The 19,927-nt window shown below is 51.4% G+C and overlaps 1 protein-coding gene across 2 annotated transcripts in view; it reads right to left on the bottom strand.

Annotated features, from left to right (window-relative positions):
* Positions 1 to 19,927, bottom strand: part of LARP1 (La ribonucleoprotein 1, translational regulator) — a 77,164-nt gene that overhangs the window by 23,576 nt on the left and 33,661 nt on the right. Inside the window, exons 2-4 of one of the 2 annotated variants that reach the window (XM_032771638.2) lie at positions 8,132 to 8,193; positions 4,550 to 4,615; positions 1,104 to 1,275 (exon numbers count right to left, since the gene is read on the bottom strand). In XM_032771638.2, coding sequence (XP_032627529.1) covers positions 1,104 to 1,275; positions 4,550 to 4,615; positions 8,132 to 8,193 — 300 coding nt within the window. The remainder of the gene's footprint in view (positions 1 to 1,103; positions 1,276 to 4,549; positions 4,616 to 8,131; positions 8,194 to 19,927) is intronic. The other variant, XM_075068192.1, reaches the window with a different exon arrangement.

Here is a 19,927-nt window from a genome sequence, read left to right as displayed (position 1 = left end):
CTAAAGAAAGCACTGAACCCAGCGGTCCCACTGTCACACTCCTGATTTTCGCAACCTGCTTCTTTCAGACACGTTTGCCCCTCTCAGTCTCATGGGGACTGTCCCTGCAGCAGCAGCCAGCTGAAGGCTGGTCTACACTAGGAACTGACATCAACATAGTTACATCTCGCAGGGCTGTGAAAAATCCCCATGCAGACAGTGCTAAATCGACGGACGAATTCTCCCAGGGAGGTGCATTAACTACGCTAATGGGAGAACCCCGTCTGTCGGCACTGGGAGTGTCCTCACCGAGTGCTGCAGCTGGGCCACTGTAGCACTGTAAGTGTAGACATCCCCTCTGCAACCCTGGCTACTCTGAGAGGGAACAGGAGCGACCCCAAGACTCCTGGAGGGCAGAGGTGGCAGATGCAGAGATTCCAGGCCTGGCACCGGCTACCCCCTCAGATCCAGGGACTAAGCCTCACTCCCTCCATGTCTATCCATTATCTCTTGTTTACAAGCAGCTACAATGGAGCCTGGATCAGGTTCCATGTGCCCCTAACATCTTCCAGTAATAGACCCCGCCTCCTCCCCCACCACCTGATCCCTACCAGCAGAGATTAGCTAATGCCCTCTCCTCAGAGGCTGTAGAAAAGAGAAAACTTCCCCTGGAGATGAACAGAGCTGGACTAGTTTGGATCAAGCAGAGTAGGGGGAGCAAATCTCAGAGCAGAGGGACCCCACTCAACAGCTGTGGCTGCACTGGGGAGGAGCCTCAGGTTGGTAGGTGCCAGGCCATTCAGGGCTTCTAGGCCAAAAGCAAAATCACCAGTAATTCTATCCAGCAACCCAAAAGGCAGCCAGGGCGGATGACGAAACAACAGGACTCTCTGCAGAAGCAAGGCATGGCACCTGCTATGCACCAGCCTGTGAATGGATTTCAGACGCAGCCCCGAGGGACGCAGGCTACAAATCGCCCATCTGGATGTGGCCAGAGAGCTGCAATAGCCAGGACAGCAGGACATCAAAAGGTCACGACCACATGGAAACTGGCTCGGCCAGAACCATATCCCCAATCATCCGGCAGCCCCCTGGAATCTCGCCCACCCCGCCCCCATCCTCACCTTTCTTCTTCTGTGCCAACTTCTGGTTGTCGTCGTCCCCGTTCTTCTCCTCCCCGGACTCGTCCGATTTGGTTTTCAGGTTCTCTTTGCCTTCGCTCCCATCCCCCTTCTCCTGTTCTTTCATGTCTTTCTTGATGGGCAGCTTCCGGAGCGGCTGGGGTTTGGGTGGCTGCTGGAGACAAGAGCCAGGCAGGTGAGGCAAAGGATGGTGGGAGCTGGCTCAGGACAGACTCCGCAGAGCTGGTCAGATCCACGCCCATCTAGCTCCACAGAGGGAAAGCTGGAAGGACAGTCACTAGTCTGAGGACGGGGTCCCAGCATCTCACCTTGGGGAGACATCAGGTCCTGGTAAAGAGCAGCTCAGCTAGCAGGGGCTTGGAGAGAAGTTGGAGTGAGCTTTGCATGTGCTATCACCACCCCCAGTGCACACCTGGGCCTGATACCAACAAGAGTCCCCACCCCGACAGGGGGAAGGGAGGGGGTGGATTCCCAAATACAGGGAGGAGACATAAGGGATGCTCAGAGGTGCCTGTTGCATCGAGATGCTGGGTCTGATAAAGAGATTCTCATCACGGGGGGGCCAGGCTGGGTAGCAGCGGGGCACCGACAGACAGCTCGTACACGGGCAGGAAACTAATGCTGAAAGGAAGGTGACCAAAAATAGAAGGGCTTTGACAGCCTCAGCATCTTGGCTACAGCAGCGTGGGGCCATGCCCCTCATGAGTGCCAGTGTTAGCAGGCACCAAGCCACGGGCTGGTCTGCTGCTCTGCTTTCACTTGGGTAACTCAACTCCTGTCACCAGAGGGCCAGCTTACTGAACTTCCCTGCCCGACTCACTGAGCCCGGGGTTCAGAACAGGATCCAGGCTCCTCGTCCCAGAATAGCACTGTTGAATGAGGGAGCCCAACGTGCAGGGAATCCCTAAAAGGAAATCCTCTGCACCCGGGACCACAGCAAGCTATTCCTGGCTGCCTCCTGAGCCGATGCCCAGCACCCCAAAGAGCTGCTCAGCTGGAGCGACCAGCGCTACAGCAGGAGAGAGTGTGCCCAGAGGGTCATGCCCTGAACTCCAGCTCTGACATCCCCCCATAGAAAACACCACCACCAATGAACGCTCTTGGCTGAGATTCCCCTGGGGCCTTCTGCCTCCGGGATGAGCAGTGCACAGAGGGGCTCTCCCATGTAACATACCGACCAACACATGCTAACACAGGGAGAATATACATGGATTACCGCCAGCCAGGGGCTGCTCATCTATGGAAGTGATAAGGGAGCAACCTGGAGGGCGTGAGCCTTCCTGGCACACTGGCAGCCCCAGGGGCTAGACGCAAGCTTTGCAGGGAGCTCTGGTGAGGCCCTTCTCCCAGCAGGAGGGTCATCTGTGCTGACACACCGCAGAGGAGGCTGGCCAAAGCAGTCATGAAAGTGCAGTTTTAACCAGCATGGGGTCACCGGCTTCACAACCGGACCACTTCCTTCTGGCCTGCAAAGATCCCAACCTCTATCTGTTTTTGAGAGTAGTGGGCAGGGGAATATAGGAAGAAAAAACAGTTTCACCTCAACGGTTAATTCTAGAGGACAACAGTGCAGAATTGGAAGGTCAGGGAAGGGGAGGAACTCTAAACTGAAAGAGGAGTTGGGCTAGAGGAGAGATGCCATCTCACCTCCACTTCAGGACGAAGCATGTTGTGATACCAACTTCAGAACAGCTGCACAAGCTGAGGGCATCTGGCTTCATTCCTCCCTCGGCCTGAGAAGGCTGCAGGAGCCTGGTACGTTCTGAGCCACAGGGAGGTTGTGTTTAGAAAGCGACATTCATCCCCCCAGGCACAAAGGTCATTCTGATTGTGCTGATTTCGGGTATTCTGAACAGCCAAGTGTCTTCTCAGTGGGCAGATGACCGTGCTTCCAACTCACACAGGCAAGTGGAAGCTTTGTACAGAATGTTCCTCACTGACTGCTCAAACTGCTCTTTTAGCTTTTTTTTATTATTATTAAAGGACAATCCAAGTCCAGTCTCAAATCTGAACCGTGTAAAAGCAATCTTTTACCCAACCTAAGCAACATATCCAGGCTTGCGTTTTGTTTGCAATTCTGACAAACAGATGTTTAAAATATCCATTCCCCTGCTCTTCCAACCCAAACACTGTAGCCTCCAGAACTGGAATGCAAAACCACTTAGGAACCTAAGTGAAACAAGACCTGTAGGATCTATGATTTTAAAAACAAACAGAGGAGATTCTAGCTCTTATGGTTGCAGGGATCACCTTTAAACATCACTCTAGCATAAAGCTGATGCAATGCCATCTTGGTGAGTCTGCCCGCAGCCTCAGCACCTCCGCTGCTGCTCAGAGCTTTGCTCAACAGCAGCAGCCTGAAATTAATAAGTGCTTGGGTCAATTTCATGGCAACAATTCAGAACCCTGTGGGTTACACGGAAACTGACAACAGGGCCAATTTCATGTTGCTGCTGGGAAAAGCAATGAGTAGCTGAGACATGCACTGGTGCTCTTCACTGGGTAAAAGAAAGGAGGCTAAATTTAGCAGGCACAACTGCTGCTCCTTTCCATTAACAAGAGGGGGCTTCAAACTCAGGAACCCACTAGCAGGAGACTATAAATGACAGACCGTGCCCCAAGCAGGGTCCAGAGGCATTGCCTTGGTAGGAAACTAAGGAACAGCCGGCTGGCTCAAGTGCTGCCTGAGGGCAGCTGGGCCTTTTCGTACATTTAGTTCTCTGGCTACTGGGAGGCTGCCGAATTTGTCAAGAACCAGAGGGTGTACAAGGGAGACACAGGGGACCCATTAAAAGGTGAGTGGACTTAACAGGGGTGAAGATTGAAGGGAAGCAGAGCAGGAGCTGAAGGATTATGGGACAGGTGGTAGAGAAGAGTATGAGGAAGAGCCAGAGAGCGAGAAAGCAAAGAGGAAAACAGACACTGAGAACAGCACAGGGAAATATACGCTGACCTGTTATGAGAAAAAGAAAAGCGAAGGGAACAAAGAAAGCAACTCTCACAAACTTACATTGTAAAGGCATTAGAATCTGCCCACAGAAATACAGTTAAGAAGGATACACAAACAGCACACAGCTGTTTATTCCTTGCATTCCAGGGAGTTGCAGCCTAGCTCTTTCCACTGTGACTAGCAGGACAAGTCCATCAACTAGCAGGTCTCAGGAAACTTTTCCAAACCCTGCTATAATAATCTGTGGTGTTATTGGTAAAATAGGCCCTGAAATGTGATAAAGGAAGTGTCTATTTCAGTTGTTTTAGGGACAGAGAAGCCCTCAGAAGACCTTGCTTCCAGAGGAAAAGTCCACAGGACATCTTGGTCTTGAACTTTTCTAGAGCTCTCTGCCTTCAGAGAGAAGAGGGGGCATCACTCATTCACCAGGGAAAGTTCGGCTGTAGAGGTGTTTTGTTCACAAGGTCATGCTTCTTACCTGGATGGTCTTGTGGGCTATTTCTCCAGGGGTTGGCCAGTTCGTGGCATCACCAAAGTCACCAACCTTTATTAAAAAAACAGAGGAGAGATCTCATTAGTACAGTAAGCTCAAGTGCTGGTTCTGAAAGGCTGCTTCCCTTGCATTCAATAGGCCAATATCCCTCCTCCCCCTTCCAGAGCACAGGGCCTGGGCTAGAGGATCAGACCAACAGCCCTGGACCCCATCTGGCAGCACCCAGTACCAGATGCTTCAGAGAGAGAAAGAGAAGAAACATCCTCATGGACAGCCATGGAATAACATGCCCAAAGCAGAAACTGCTGCCTACTCCAGGGGGATCAGAGGTTTGTTTATGCCTTGAAGCCTCAGGGTGCATAACCCTTAAAATCCTGTCTAAGAAGCATGGATAATTATCCACATAAAGCATCACCCTCTTTAAAATCCTGTTAAGCGCTTGATCTCAATGACCTCATGGGAACAAGTTTCACCAGCTAGTTATACATGGCGTAAAATGTTATTGTCCAGTGGTTTTAAATGTGCTGCCGTGGAGTTCACTGAATATCCCCCTATTCTTGGATGATGGATGAGTGCACAACAGACCAACTCTGGGTGCTTCACCGTACCTGCCTACACTAGCTGGCCAGAGCTGGAGGACCCTGCTTTTAGCTCTGGATCTTTTAGCTCAGACAGAAGATGGTCACATGTTCAGAGCCACAAGGGTCAGGTTCAAGCCCAAGAAACTGCTGCTGACATCCTCTTTATACTCCTCACTACCCTGTGGAACGATCATCTCCTCCCTAGGCTAACCTGCTCTCTCCAGACCCCTAGGCATTTTCATTGTCCGTCTCAATCTCCTGTATTTCTGCAATCAGATGTCTGGAGCTGAACTCCAAGATCACCCTGGTGCCGCCTGGCGGGGTCAGACCACAACTGCAAGGCTCCGTGGGGTTTCAGTAGAGCCCTGTTTCCCCTTAAAGAGGTGTAGAAAGAGCACCAGGGCCTTCAGTGCTGTTAATCCAGCGGGGATACCGAATTCACTTTAAAATTCATTCTAAAAGCTCGTGCCACCTGGTGGCAGATGATTGCAGGGCTCACGCACATTAAACAGCACAACTGCAATCAAGTGCTGCCGATTACACGAGCCAACAGCAGCATGGAGCAGCAGAGCTCTGCGCTCAATTGACGGCAAGAACAGGCATCTGGTTTCAATTCAATCCACCCAGAGCAGCCTCCAAGGCCACTCACTACACACCATTCATGCGCCTTCCCCTTTTTGGGGCTGGAGCTTGCCGGTGAAACTTTGGTTTGCAGGGCAGTTATACCATTTATTGGTGTCTCCACTTGATCTACTTTTCAAACCTGATTCTTTGAGAACGAGAGGTGTTTGCAGGGGGAAAAAGAGGCAGGGCGTGGATGTTGCTTCCCAAACAAGCAGAGGAGAAACATTAACGCTCAAGAAAGAGGACCAGAAGATCATGTTCTAGGGAAAGCACAGCAGCCCTTTGAAGAGTGGCAGCCAGTGAGGAGTGCAGGACCCCCGGAGTGTTCAGGGGGAGCGTCACACAAGATGTTACACTATTTTGCTTGCAGGACAATTCTCTGTATTCTCCCCCAGCAGAGGATTTGTATTGGTTGGTCAGTTTAAAATGGGAGGTTAGTGGAATGGTCCAGCTCCTCTGCCACTGCACCGCTCATTTCAACAGCCCATTCCTGCATTCAGTAGCTCACAGCCCGCTCACAGGCAGGTGCGGATTTCTAACATGCTACCCAAGGGCTGCACCAGATGAGCAGAAGAAGAAAAACCTTAGCTCACAGGTGGGCGGCACTGGTAGAGTCAGGATTTCCTGCAGGGTCTCTGGTGTTGACAGGACTTTGCACAGTGACAAGTGCCTCCGTCAACTCAGTGCAGCAGGCACAGTACGGGAGGGGTCTGACCGCTCAACATGAGCTGGGGCCCAACTCCCTGACGGAGGTGTCGAGCTGCCCAGCACCGGTCTTGGCTCTCCTCCGGCCCTCTCCTTTCCCTTACGGGAAGTAGATCTTCCCCTTGCAGACCTCTTGGCCGTGGCCAGGAAGGGGGCGGGATCAGTGCCAGCTTGTAGATGGCACCAGCGGGGTGCTCCAGGCCAAGTCGGACCTCTGCTCTGGTGCTGGGGTCAGTGCCGACTCCATTAGGAGCACCCTGAGATGGATGTCTCTCTCCTTATTCATTCTGGGTTTGAACGACTCACAGATGCAACACTTGTCGCTTATGTGTCCTTCTCTAAGACACCTTAAATGGCTAATGTGTGGGTCGCTGATGGGCATGGGGCACTTACAACCATCACACGGTTTAAAGCCTGGGGATCCCTGGGGCATTCCCTATCCCTAGGCCGAGTCCCATCTGGGACCAACTAAATAGAACAAATACTAAAGGTAAATACTGAATTATATACAACTACAGTATTTGACAAGAAACATTTGAGAGACACACTGAACTAGGCGAAAGCTAGCTGAAGCAGATGTTCCTGCATCATCACTGGTAGCAAGAAGGAACTGAGGTGGGGGTAGCCGGCAGCGCCCCTTATATTGCGCTATGTGGGCGCCACTCCAGAGGGTCCCAGAGCCGGTCCCCTACGGATACTGCTAAGGGAAAAACTTCTAGCACTGGTGCATGCCGTGAGCACACACCTAATATGGAATGGACACGAGCAAGCACTCAAAGAAGAAACAATAGCCTCCAAGGAACAGCATGGGAGCAGGTCCAAGTGGGTGGGGAATGATGGTCGTGCTAGGCACCCATGAGGCGCTGTGCATCATCCATCTGCTTCACCGACATCGATCCATTCGTGCATGCACGTGGGCTCACACCTGCCCCCGGGAGGCGGGCAGGCACTGCACCCAACATACAGGTGGGCAGAGGGCACCAATTTAAGTTGTGCCAGTCACCATGGCATCTAGGCACAACCCCTGCCTCTGAGGGTGCTGAGAAGCTCCGCTGTGGTAAAGCCCTAGGAGATGCTCTGATGACAGATGCTAGGCAAGTGCCTAGCAGGACTGATAACCCAGAGTCGCAAGCTCTTGTAAATGCAGCAGCTGGGAAAAAGTTGCCCTCTACAGCGCTGCCATGGCCCAGAGCTGGAGGCATGCTCAGGTTTCAAGCAGCCACCCATAACTGGTGGCTGTGCAGAGCTGCAGGGTACGTGGGTGAAGAGTCATCTCTGGCTGATCTGGAGTGGAAATGTAAGCACAGTCAGACAGCTTGCTCCCTGGTGACGTAACAAAAGTACTGCCCTAAGTGGCATAGGAGGCAGCGTGGTCTAGTGGACAGAGCAGTGACCTGGGAGTCCAGGAGACCTAGGTTCTAGTCCCAGCTCTGTCACTGAGCTGTCAAGTGACCTGGAGCAAGTCACTTCCCCTCCAATGCTTTGCCTATCTTGTCTGTGAGGCTAAGTGCTCTTGGGGGCAGGGACTCCGTCTCCCTATGTGTACGTACAGCACCCAGCACACCGGGTCCAATCGCAGCTGCTGCACTGCAGAAGTCAAGCAGCGAGAGCCTGGTAATACACCATCAGAAACGGGAAGATGTCGAGGCAGACGTACCTTGCTTCCTTTCCGCTGCCTGGGGTTTGCAGCCTTCACCACTTTGGCTGCAGTCGTATGTTCTGTGAAAGTAAAACAGAGGTGTTAATAAGCGACAACAAGAGTTGCTAGAGCATTAACCTCAATGAACAGTGGAGGGAGGTAGCCACGTGCTGGCACTGGCTAAGTCCTCTCCCTACCTGGGCAGAGTCCCGGTTAGATCTTGCCAAGGACTCTTCTCTTCCCCACAGTCCACCAAGGTGAGTTACCCATCCAGTCCTTAGAAAGGAGGAGTGGAAGGGGCCCAAGCCCCAATTCGATCCACACACCAATCAACCTGACTCAGGTCAGCAAGCACGAGGTCTTAGGGCTGGGTCAGAGCTGCTGGGATTCAGGTCGAAGCCCTGGCATTTTGCAATGTGCAAGCAGGGACAGCTGCAGACCCGAGTCAGAGTCTGCATAGTGCAGCATGGACATGTAAGCACAGCTGTGAGACTGGATCCAGCCACTGTAAACCCAGGTTACCACTGCAGTGCAGACAGACGCTCAACCATGACATTGGAAACACTGAGTCCACACGCTCAGGTCCCAGTGTCCTGGGCTTCGCACGCAGCAGATATACCCTATGCAGCCACATCCGCAAGCACCCAACCCCTCTTGTGGGAGGAGGCGGCGGAGATCCCCGGAGGAAGTGCAATGAAGGGGACAGGCTGGACCTTGTGATTCTGAAAGGAGCTTGCCTGCTCACTGTTGGATTGGCGGAGTGCAGTCTCTCTCAATTATTCGCTCCGGAGTCCAACCTTCTCTGCTCCAACCCAAAATCAACAACCCAGATCACTCTAACAGAGTCCCCATTTCATCTCTGGGTGCATGGCAGAAACTGTCCCAAACCTCTACAGATGCTCGGCCACAAAGACTTGAAAGGTCACCTGCCACAACCATGATCACAGAGGCTGCAGACCCTGGTCCAATTCCCAGCACCACCCATCCTTCCCCAATCCACTTGTCACCCAGCCCCCAGGCAGGGAGATACTGGCTGTTAGTCAGAGTGTGTTTCCTACAGGCCACCACACTGTTCTCCACTTCTACGCTGCACACCCCATTTACATCAAGGGTCTCTCCCTGCAATGCACATGTCGGGGTCAGTCTCAAAGGTGCAATTTTGCTCACTAACAGGGTGGCCAGTCCAACCCCAGCCTGCTCAGCCCAAGCGAGAGGTGGGAAAGGAACCAGGGACATATGGCCTTGGCAGCCTGGTGTCTTCCCTGAATTAAGAAGCAGAACGGGACAGCCGGGAGTTCGGGGGGAGGAATTCAAACACAGACACCTAGGAAGTGTGAGCACACAAACCAAAGACAGCGACATTACTGCACAGGGGTCAGTCAGGACCCTTCCCGTGAACATGGAGGGACAAATGTCCGACCTCCACCTCAAGGCTAGTAAATACGGACAGGCCTGCAATGGCCATTACTGAGGGAGTAAATGCCAGGGCTGGCAACAAGGCAGAATTACACCCAGCACAATAGGGCTGACAGGAATGACGACCAGGGAGCGAAGGAACGCAATGGCGACTGAATTAGGAGGGCTTTATAGTACCACCAAAGCACTCCCAGTGTGGATGCAGCAACACTGCCTTTGTACTGGTGTAATATTCCTGCCTCACCTCCCAAATGAAAAACTACACCGGTACGAGTGCACTGTTTGTCAGAACAGCTGTATCCACGCTAGAGATGTTTGTCTGTCTCGTCTCTGCTGGTCACGTATCGCACTCGACCACACAGCTATGCCAGCAGAAGTCTGTGGTGTAGACCCGGCCTTAGCTTCCAATCTGCAGAGTTTGAAGCGTCCATGCAAAGGCCCACCTGAACAATCGAGCTAGGCGACCCTGTTAAGGCTGTAGCATATCCCTGCATATGGTTTTATCTTGCAGTACAAACAGGATTCAGCCAGGTCCTGCCATCCATCTGCAAATCCCATCACAGCCTAGGCTTGTTCACATGGCTAGCAGACAAGACTACATGGTGGTTTGATCTGATCTACGCTGCAGGAGGGCACACCGCTGGCCATGTTGCAGGCAAGGGGAATTAACCTGCTGCAACTAGCTTTTGCAGCAGGACTGTTTCTGGGATGGAGGCCAGCCCAGAGACTTGTCCTCTGCACACAGCCCCTCCCACACTCAGCATGACTGCCAGCTTGCTCAACTCTGAGGCTTCGGAGGAGGGGCAGTGAAGTTCTGCTTGTTCTGTAAAGCGCCACACAAACTTAAATCTGCTGCATAAGCAGCAAAACAAGAGAGCCCTCGAGCAGTTGGGCACCAAAATGGCTTGATGAGCTTGGCTTTTCCCCGAGAGGGTGGCGGAGCGCTTTTAATGAGGGACACGTGGCCCTTGCTGCCCAGCGTGTCGTATGTGCACCCGGCTCCTCGCAACTGCTCTGATCTCAGCACGGTCCCAGCAAAAGGCAGCAGCTGTGCGAGCGCCCTCTGCCAGGCAACAACTGGAGACACAGAGCTCCACGGGAAGAGAGCAGCTGAGGCTGCTCCTCCACCTGCCCTCCTCTTTGCTTCCGTCCCCTCCCCTAGCAGGTGGGCAGAGGGAATCAGCTGCCCTGGACTGGCCATGACTGTTTGGATCGGGACTGCACGGTTTCAAATAGCTGCCCCATTGGGCAGGACTGCAGCACAGCTCTGTGGGGTATACCTGTTTGAGTGGCTCCATGGACACTGGTAATCCCCCCTTCCACACTGCATGCATGGACCCCCAGCACATGCCCTTCACAGGAGCATCCTTGCATAGAGCAGCATGCGAGAGCACATATGCATTCACTGCACACACAAGCCTCAGTTTTACAATCACAGGACTCTTTTGGGGCTGGCCTGGGAAGGGAGAGGTTCAGCCGTAGCCTCTCTGAAGGCAGGCCGGGTGAGCACTGCCATGTGTCATGGCTGCCATCATTAACTTCAGGGTGCTGGTAGGATAACTATAGTCTCCATTCAGTAGAAGGACAGAGCAGCATCCATGACCCGCTGCACAAGTGAGGAAGGATGGGCTTGTGGATAAGGCACTTGACTGGGGCTCAGATCGTGTGTGCGCGCGCACGTGTGTGTGTGTGTGATCCCGACTGTTTTCGAGGCCCCACTTGCTATGCCAAAATAACTTCCTCTCCCCCACTTTTTGTCTATTTTGACAGCAAACTCTTTGGGGCAGGGACTGCCGCCCAGCACTATGCGAGTCTGGCACCTCTGGGCACTAGCATAATGACGACAAATTGCTGCACAGAAGCGAGCGTGGGAGGTGGACGAGCCTTTAGGGGAATTAAAAGCTTTTCCTCTCACCTACACTTGGCATTCCCGCCCCCCCCCCGCCCCCTGCAGAGAGAAAACTATGTCCCCTTCCAACATCCAAAAGATGCCCTGCATTTTTACTCCTGCTAGACAGCACTGGAGCGGGGTTGTTCAGCTCCAGCTTCTCTGTGCCACTGACCCCACAGCAGGTTTACAACAGCCACCACGAAAATATACCTAGGCTTAACTCCATCTCCACTTCAGCTCTGCACTTCGCCTTTAAGGGGCACTGGGCCCAACATTTCACACCTAGATGATTTTCGTCCGCTAAGTCAATAGACTTGTATCTGCACTTCCTCCCGGGTACTCGCTGTCCTGTCCAGAGGAAGGCTCGTGACCCAATTGTTAAAACTGTTTGAAAATGATTCAACGTCTCTGAGTAAAGCCCGGGCCCGGGGAGCACAGTGCCGCCGTTGTAACATTTGGCTGGAATTTCAGTTGTGAAATTGTTTTACAAGGTTTGATGTGAGCTGGTTCAGAGAAGGTGGCTTTACAAGCAGGGCGGGTCACATCGGGACATCACATGCTCGCAACCATGTCATATCGTACGTTGATAGTGTCTCTAAACCTAATTATTATTTTTAAAAAAAAAAACAAAAAAAACACCATAGCTTAACTCCTGAAATTCTGAAGCTGGTTTCCCTTAGGGGGATTATTTTTCCCCACAGCCTGCTCTCAACTGATGTTTTAAAAGGTTGCTAAACACGTTGGGGGATGGCTCATATGTGGCACGTGTGTGTGCTTGACTACAGACGCATTTCAACGATATGCACTCCTCTCCTTGCCAATACTTCTCCCCAGCACTCTGCCACACTCTCCTGGTACCGCAGGCAGAACAACGCACTGCAGCTAGCCAGGGATGAAAATGAAGGTAATACCTTCATTCCATTTTACCACCCTGCAAGCTCCATAGCAGCCTCGCAAGCAGGTAAGAGCTCACACACACCAGAAAGAACCAGCTCTGCAAATAGCAACCCTGCACATCCTTGAGACAGCCGGCAGACCCCCCCCACCCCCTGCTGAGTGAGGGGAAAGGGAAAGCTACCGTGCACTCAGCACTCCCTATTCCGGAGATGAGCCCAGGGTTCAGCAGGGATGGAACGACGGGCACTAGTACCCCTGTAACACTGGCTCAGTGGCTTTACTCCAACAGGGGGAAGGGCAGGAAGAAAGGGGGCTGGAGGAGCATGAACATCCCATTAGCAGTACCAGGCGACTGCAGATTAGAACTGGCTGGGAGATGCGCTGCATCACAGAATGCCCTGGCTGGTTACCCTCGCAGCTCACTGCTTCTCGGGGCCAGCCTGTGTTACACCGGCGCTCAGACCAAGCAGTCAACACAATCTCTTTTCAGGCCTTAGTGCCCAGGAGTGGGGCCAGGGCGCTGAGCTGTGCACACTGAAGCGCCAATGAGCCAGAATAAGAAGCGGCAAAGCAGAGTTTTCCCTGTCAATTCCCCTTTCAAAGGGTTCCCAAGTGGGATTTCACAGACACCAGCTCCCTGGTTCTGGAATCCTCCTTGCTAGCTAGCACTCGTCCACTGCCCTCATCCTCCCACAGACGGCGGTGCCAGAAAGCCAAGCCCGCAGCACAAGCGCCTGCTCGGTGGAGCAATGCTCACCATTAGGCTTTTACTTTCCTTAGCATAGGCAGCAGAACTCTTTCCACACAGCCCCTGAATTCTTCACTCCACGCCCACAGATGTCACCAGCTAAATATAGCTTCAAAAGGCACCTAGAGATACAACAGAACCCCGGGGCCTGCTTTCCAACAGCATCTGGAGCTCTCACTGACTTCAACGGTAGCGGCGAACATTCAGCCCCTCTGAAAAATCAAGCCGCTAACACATCCAATTAACTATACAGCACAGCGTCTTCAGTTTACACCGTTACCGGGTGTGTCTGGGGGAGAGGGGGATCCCTTCCTCCCCATCCCCTCCCTGCTGCCACTGTACCAGATATAATCCCACTGGTCCTGCCCTGGGCTTCAGCTCTCCCCCAGCCTGCAATCCTGCACCTAGAGCTCAGCGAGACACCTGAGGACAAATCTGATCCACCAATTTCATAGGTATGTCCTCAGGGGATGCCCAGCAGCACCGATGACGACACCACTAGGAGAGACCCTCTTGCCCAACTAGCAGGAGAGGGAGGCATGGTCGAAACGAACGAGCACAGCACAGAGAGCCAGGAACTCTCCTATTCTGGCTGCTTTGAGAGCCACCATTTAAACCTGTCCTCATTTCCTCATCTGCAAGATGGGAATACTACTCCCTTATCGTATGGAGGTGCTGGGAGGAACGATGTTTGTGGGGCGCTTTAAAACTGGAATGTGCCAAGCATGGTCTGTTCTGCTAAGATCTATGTGGAGAGAATACACAGGACAGCAAGAGAGAGAAGGGGGTAAACTGCTACCTCCGGACAAAGGGCTCGAGCCCCAGTTTTGTCTGGCATAGGCAGACATGAGTGGATTGCACAGAGCCCCTTCCAACAAATGAGAACACAGAGGGAGCACGACCCAGCCAACTGCTGCATATCATGATTTATCTACACACACACGCAGCAGCCGGGGAGCCTGCAGACTGCTACAGGGATAAGCTACTGCTGGAGTATGAGCAGCTGCACGCTACATCATCCTTGGCTCGTCTAAGTCAGCCTGGCGGATCCTATGTGCCACCAGGAAAGGACGCTGGTGCATGATAGTTTACTCAATGGCTTGTCGTGGCTGGGTTGCTCAGCTTCTTGCAAAGGCTTCAGCAGAAATTAAGATTTTTTTAAAAAACCAATGCATATGGAGCACAATGTACCATAAAGCTTTGTGAAGGAGACATTCCAGCGAGGCCCTTCCTGCACACACCCACGCATGGTAAAGAGCCCAAGGCACATGCCTCACAGGTATCACCAGCCTGGATGCGTCTGCACTAAACATTTTTTTTGGTACTTTGCCCACCCGGTTGTTCTTGCTGGGGGTGCTGGCGTACACAGGGTCCCAGGGAGCACCAGAGTTTTAGCACCAAGTCATCTAAGCCTAGCGTAGTCCACTCTCTAGCGTCCCTCTCTCAGCACCGACTCAGTGAACATCTCCAGCTTATTCCTGGGCACATAAAGGCAGCTGCACTTGTCAATGAAATCCCTGCACCACCCGTAAGCAGCTCCTTATTTTGCGAATGGTATAAAAGTCCTGCTAACAGAGCCACTCACGAATTCCAAATTAAAGGCAGGTCTGAATCACTCCCTTTCACATGGCCCTTTCTGTGCATTTATTGTATGCCCAGGGAACGCTAGAACCCCCCAGGAACATTCGCAGCACTGCACTTTGTCCAGCTCCATTATGCTACAGCGTGCACAGCGAGAGAGAGAAAACCAGCACAGCAAAAATGCCAGAGGATGGCAGACCCCACCCAAGCCGGCCCTGCAGAAACCTACCCAGCCCAAACCTGGTACACTGCAGGCATTGATAGAGCAGATCGCATGCTGAGGAGAGGGTGGCGCGTGCGATCTTTATGGAGGAGGACACCTCAGATAGAAGCCTGCACCAACTACCTCGCAGCTGGACTGGGGACAGGTACGGGGGACAGGGAGGAACCAAAGTAACGTGATGGCAAACCTGATTTAAGAAGTCAGGAGACTTTGGCAGCAAGACAACAGCTCCCTGGTGAGGTTGGAGCAGACACGCAGCTTTCCATGAGCCCTATCATTTGCACCAAATGAATTTGGCTAAAGCCGCACCAGGCTCAACTATTGCATGTGACCTCAAAGCCACAATTCCTTTGCTAGGGCCCCACTGTGCGAGGTGCTGTACAAAACCCTTACATGAGAGTCCCCACCTGCAAGAGTCTACAGTTTAAACAGACAAGACAAAGGAAGGGAAGGGAAGCTAGGGGCCAGAGATTTTGCCCAAGGCCACAGCAAGGAACAGAACTCAGGCCTCAAGCCGCAGCCCACAGTGCTATCTCACTCCTGGGGAACTTCAGATCACAGTACAGCCCCCACCATTTCAGGGTCTTGCTATTTTGCTAACTGGTCACTTCAATGGGCTGGGTGGGCGAGAATGACACAAAACTGGTTTGGCTTCCCTGAATGGTTTGAGGAGAAAGTAGCGTTGTCACAGGCAGATACCATAAGTGGGTAAGTCCAGCCAGGCTTTCGGGTGAATGAACCTTATGCACTAAGACAGGCACTGAAACAGGTACCAAGGACAACGCAGCCACACAGCTCAACGCCGGCTCACTAGCGTTTGTAACATGCTCTGAAGATGAATCGTGCTATGGAATGGTGAAGTATTACGCTGCGGCTTGGAGATATATGTTTACTTATTCCCTGCTTGGGGAAAATCAAAAAGAGAGCTTTAGCCAGCCTGACTTCTTCTACAAGCAGCTCACAACGGCTTTCTAAAGGGTTGACTCAATCCACGAGGCACAACTGGTACTGCAGCACAGAACATGCAACTAGATAATGGCACATTGCCACACAGGTCCTTGCAAACTATTCCAACAGTGCAGAAAAGGGCTACCTGCTGGGTCCTGGCCATTTCAAAAGGAGCCTAAGATAGATAGGTGCTCTTAGCCCACTGATTCCAACAGGAGTTGGGTGCTTTGTGCACCTAACTCCCTTAGGCTTCTTTGAAAAGACCACCACTTTAGAATTCCAGATGCTTAACAAGATTTCTAAAACCCAGACATTTAAATGGACAGAGAGACCATCCCATCACCATGACTGCCCAGGGCTTCGGGAAGCGCTTACTCCACGGGGTATCCCCAGGGTAGGTGCACTCGTGTATATACAATGGGACGAGTCACGGGGGGGGGCGGAGGGGGAGGAGGGGACACCGCTACGGGGAACGCTCCCCCCCCAAAAAGCCCAGCTGCCTGGCAACCTCTACACTGCGGTTCCAGCATATAAGTAACATAGCTGCTGCAGCGTAGGTAGCCCAGTCAGGAGGCGTCAGGGATTCTGGCGGTCAGCGCCCAGACGTGTCCTATAGGAAGCGAAATGGTGATTATTTAACATGTTCCTTTTCAGCCAATCTGAGAGAAATTAAGGGCGAAAGAGGAGAACTTTCTCGGCAAGGCAGACTCCCTCCCTCCCCCCTAATGTGCTACTGCAGGCCTGCTCAAAACAGGAGGATGAAGAGCTTAAGGAAAGTGAATGTTAACAACCTACACATGGGTCAGATCAGCTCTACCCATACAATGCAATATATAAATCCTATGTGTCAGGGCACACGAAAGCACCAGTGGGGAGAGCAGAGAAGAGACTCTTTCCTAAACAGAGTATTCCTTAACTGTATTCAGAGGAAGATGTAACAATCCTGAAGCAGCTACCAAATGCAGGACAGCAGACTAGAAGCAACACTGATATTCCAGTTAAACAAATACGGGCTTTGCACTGACTCAACACCACCCTTGCCAGGCAATTCATGCAGCAGAATGCAAGCACCACGCTTGAGTGTGTGGGGCGTGGAGCTTGCACACCGGGGGTTGGGGGGCAGGGAGAAGGGCACTTTTTTAGGGTGTATTAAGAATCAGCCTGTTTAATACTGGTGTTTTGTTTGTGCAGTATCACTTCACTTCAAAGAATCAAGGAACACTTGAGAAAGACATCTTTGTAAGAGACACTTCCCACCCACCTCCATCTGAAATCAAGGTAATGCAGCAAGACTCTGCACTTCCATGAAGAACCGATTCCACACTTGGATATTCTAAAGATAAGTAAATATTTTTCAGAGTCTTTTTATGCCAGCTTTATACATCTAAAAAAACGAACAAATGAAGCCAAGCCCAAGGTTTAGTGCCTAAAAAATTTTTAAAGTCAGAATTGAAACCTACTTAAACTGCCATTTGCCCCGTTACAGCCATCAGTGCAAACCTAGTACAGACAGGCAAGCTGCAGTTATTTGCCCCAGTGCAAAGTAACTTAGTTACGGAATGGCAAACTGCATTGACACAACTGTGGCTTGGCCCATCTACCCTAGCAGATTGCACAAGTGCAGCCACTCTCCTGTCAGAAATCCTCATAAATGAGGTGCAACAGTCCCAGAGAATGAAGTTGCCTAGTTATTCACACAACAGATATGCTACAGCACAGAACTAGCTAACTATTGTCTAAATCAGCCTCTATGTAGGATGACTGGAGGATAGGCAACGTAATGCCAATTTTTTAAAAAGCCCAGAGGTGATCATGGCAATTACAGACTGGAAGCCTGACTTCAGTATCAGGCAAATTGTTGAAACATAGTAAAGAACAGAATATATCAACACCCAGACAAACACGATTTGTGGGGAGAAGCCAACATGGGTTTTGTGAAGAGAAATCACGCCTCACCAGCTATAAATCTTTGAGGGGGTCTAAAACATGTGGACAAGGGTGAGCAGCGGACACAGTGTAGTTGGAGTTTCAGAAACGTTGACAAGGTGTCACAGCAAGGCTCTAAGCAACGTGGACAGCCATGGAGTGGGAGGAAGGTCCTCTCATGAGATCAGTAACCAGTTAAAAGTGGGAACCAAAGAGTTGGATCAATGGTGATTTTCAGAACGGAGAGAGGGGTAAATAGTAGGTCTCCAAGGGCCAGTGCTTTTCAACATACTCAAATGATCTGGAAAAGGGGTAAAAGTGAGTGGTAAAGTTGCAATGATACAAAAAACCTCATGTATTAAGACCAAAGCTGACTGTGGAAAATTACAAAGGGATCTCAGAAACTGAGTGACCGCAACAAGACAGCAAATGAAATTCAATGCTGATATACACAAAGTAATGCCCACTGGAAACATAATCCAGCTATATCTACAAAAAGATGGGAATAAATTAGCTGTACCACTCAAAGAAAAGATCTTGGTGTTACAGGATAGCGCCTGAAAACATCTGCTCAGTGTGCAGCACAGTCAAAAAAGGAGAACGCTGTTGGAAATCATGAGGAAATGGAGACAACAGAAAAAATAGCTATTGCCTCTTTATAAATCCATGCTACACCATACTTGAATACTGCAACAGTTCTGGTCACTCCATCTCAAAAAAGATATCAGAATTGGAAGTAGTACAGAGAAGGGCAAAAAAAAATGATTACATTAATGGAACATGAGAGAGATTTCTAAGCTGAACAATCCAGTCTTTTAAAGAATGACTAAAGGAGGATATGAGGAGGTCTATAAATCACAACTGGTTGTAGAAACTGCACAAGCAGTATTTATTACCCCTTCACTAACACAAGAACCTGGGTCACTCAATGCAGTGAACAGTCAGCAGGTTAAAAAAAAACAAACAAAAGAAGCATTCTTCATACAATGCACAGTCAACCGTGAACATGGCTGGGGATCCTGTGAGGCCAAAAGTATAAACTGGACTTGAAAAGAACTAGTTAAAGTCATGGAGGAGGACAGGCATCAGCGGCTATTAGCCAAAACAGCCAAACACAAACACTGCTCTGGGTGTCCCTAAGTCTGACTGCCCAACGCTGGACTGGACAGGAGATGGATCATTGAAATTGCCCTGTTCTGTTCGATCCCTCTGAAGCACATGCACCCGCCAGAGTCAGAAGACAGGATACTGGGCTAGATGACTCACTATGGCTGTTCTATGCACATGCAGTGGTGTACAGGCTGCTCTACCACCTGCCTCCGGAGGGGAGGACTGTCATCCTCCCAGTCAGAGTTTGGCCTCTTTTGTGACCACCAACCAGCTTGGTGGCTGTTAGTGCCAGACACAAAGGTAGCGAATGCTCACACCTGGCTGCAGAAAGTCTGTTAAGCCTAATGGCCAGAGACAACCTCATCTCCCAGCCGTTGACTGGCTGGAAGTCTGCTCTGTGCTGAGGAAGGGATTGGGGGGGGGGGGGGGAGGGGAGGAAGAGAGAGAGATGAGAAGGAGAGAGAGAGAGAGAGAGACAGACAGACAGACAGACAGACAGACACGCCAGCTCCCACCAGACTTTGTTTCTCGGCTGCCTGCTCTCAACAGTGCTCAGTGCCTCCAGCCAAGGTTTGCACATTAACATCTTTGCGGGTGCAGAGGGTGCCCTTGTTTGGCTGCAAACCGACCCTGTTCAGGCTCTCTTCCCAACCACAAAAATCCCCCCCAAAAAACAACAAAAACCAAACCATTTTCATTCAGAGAAAGAAACGCAGCAATGTGCCAGGAGACCTTACGATGACAATGCTGCTGTCTCCCAGCGATATTCATCCAAAGGGCAAACAGACGGCCTACAAAGCTTGGGAATCACAAGATACAGCTTAGAGAACATCCCCAGTTACACTAACTAGGATAAAAAGAAAAAGAAATGCAAGCCCTCCAGTTCAGAGCATACATCCACAGTGGACACGGGCTCCCTTCTCCACGGGCAGGTTATTCCAGAACGATACCTTACAGAATTTCTTGCACAACCCTCTGACGCATCAGGAGGCAGCCATTGTCAGGGATAGAATACTGCACCTGAGGGACACATGGTCTGAGCCCGTCTGGCAACTGCTATGTAACCTCACGGGG

This window comes from Chelonoidis abingdonii, chromosome 7, assembly GCF_003597395.2.
Source record: "Chelonoidis abingdonii isolate Lonesome George chromosome 7, CheloAbing_2.0, whole genome shotgun sequence".
In the NCBI taxonomy this organism is placed as follows: domain Eukaryota; kingdom Metazoa; phylum Chordata; order Testudines; family Testudinidae; genus Chelonoidis; species Chelonoidis abingdonii.
Note: the sequence above shows the minus strand (reverse complement) of the source record. Positions and strands in the feature narration are given on the sequence as shown.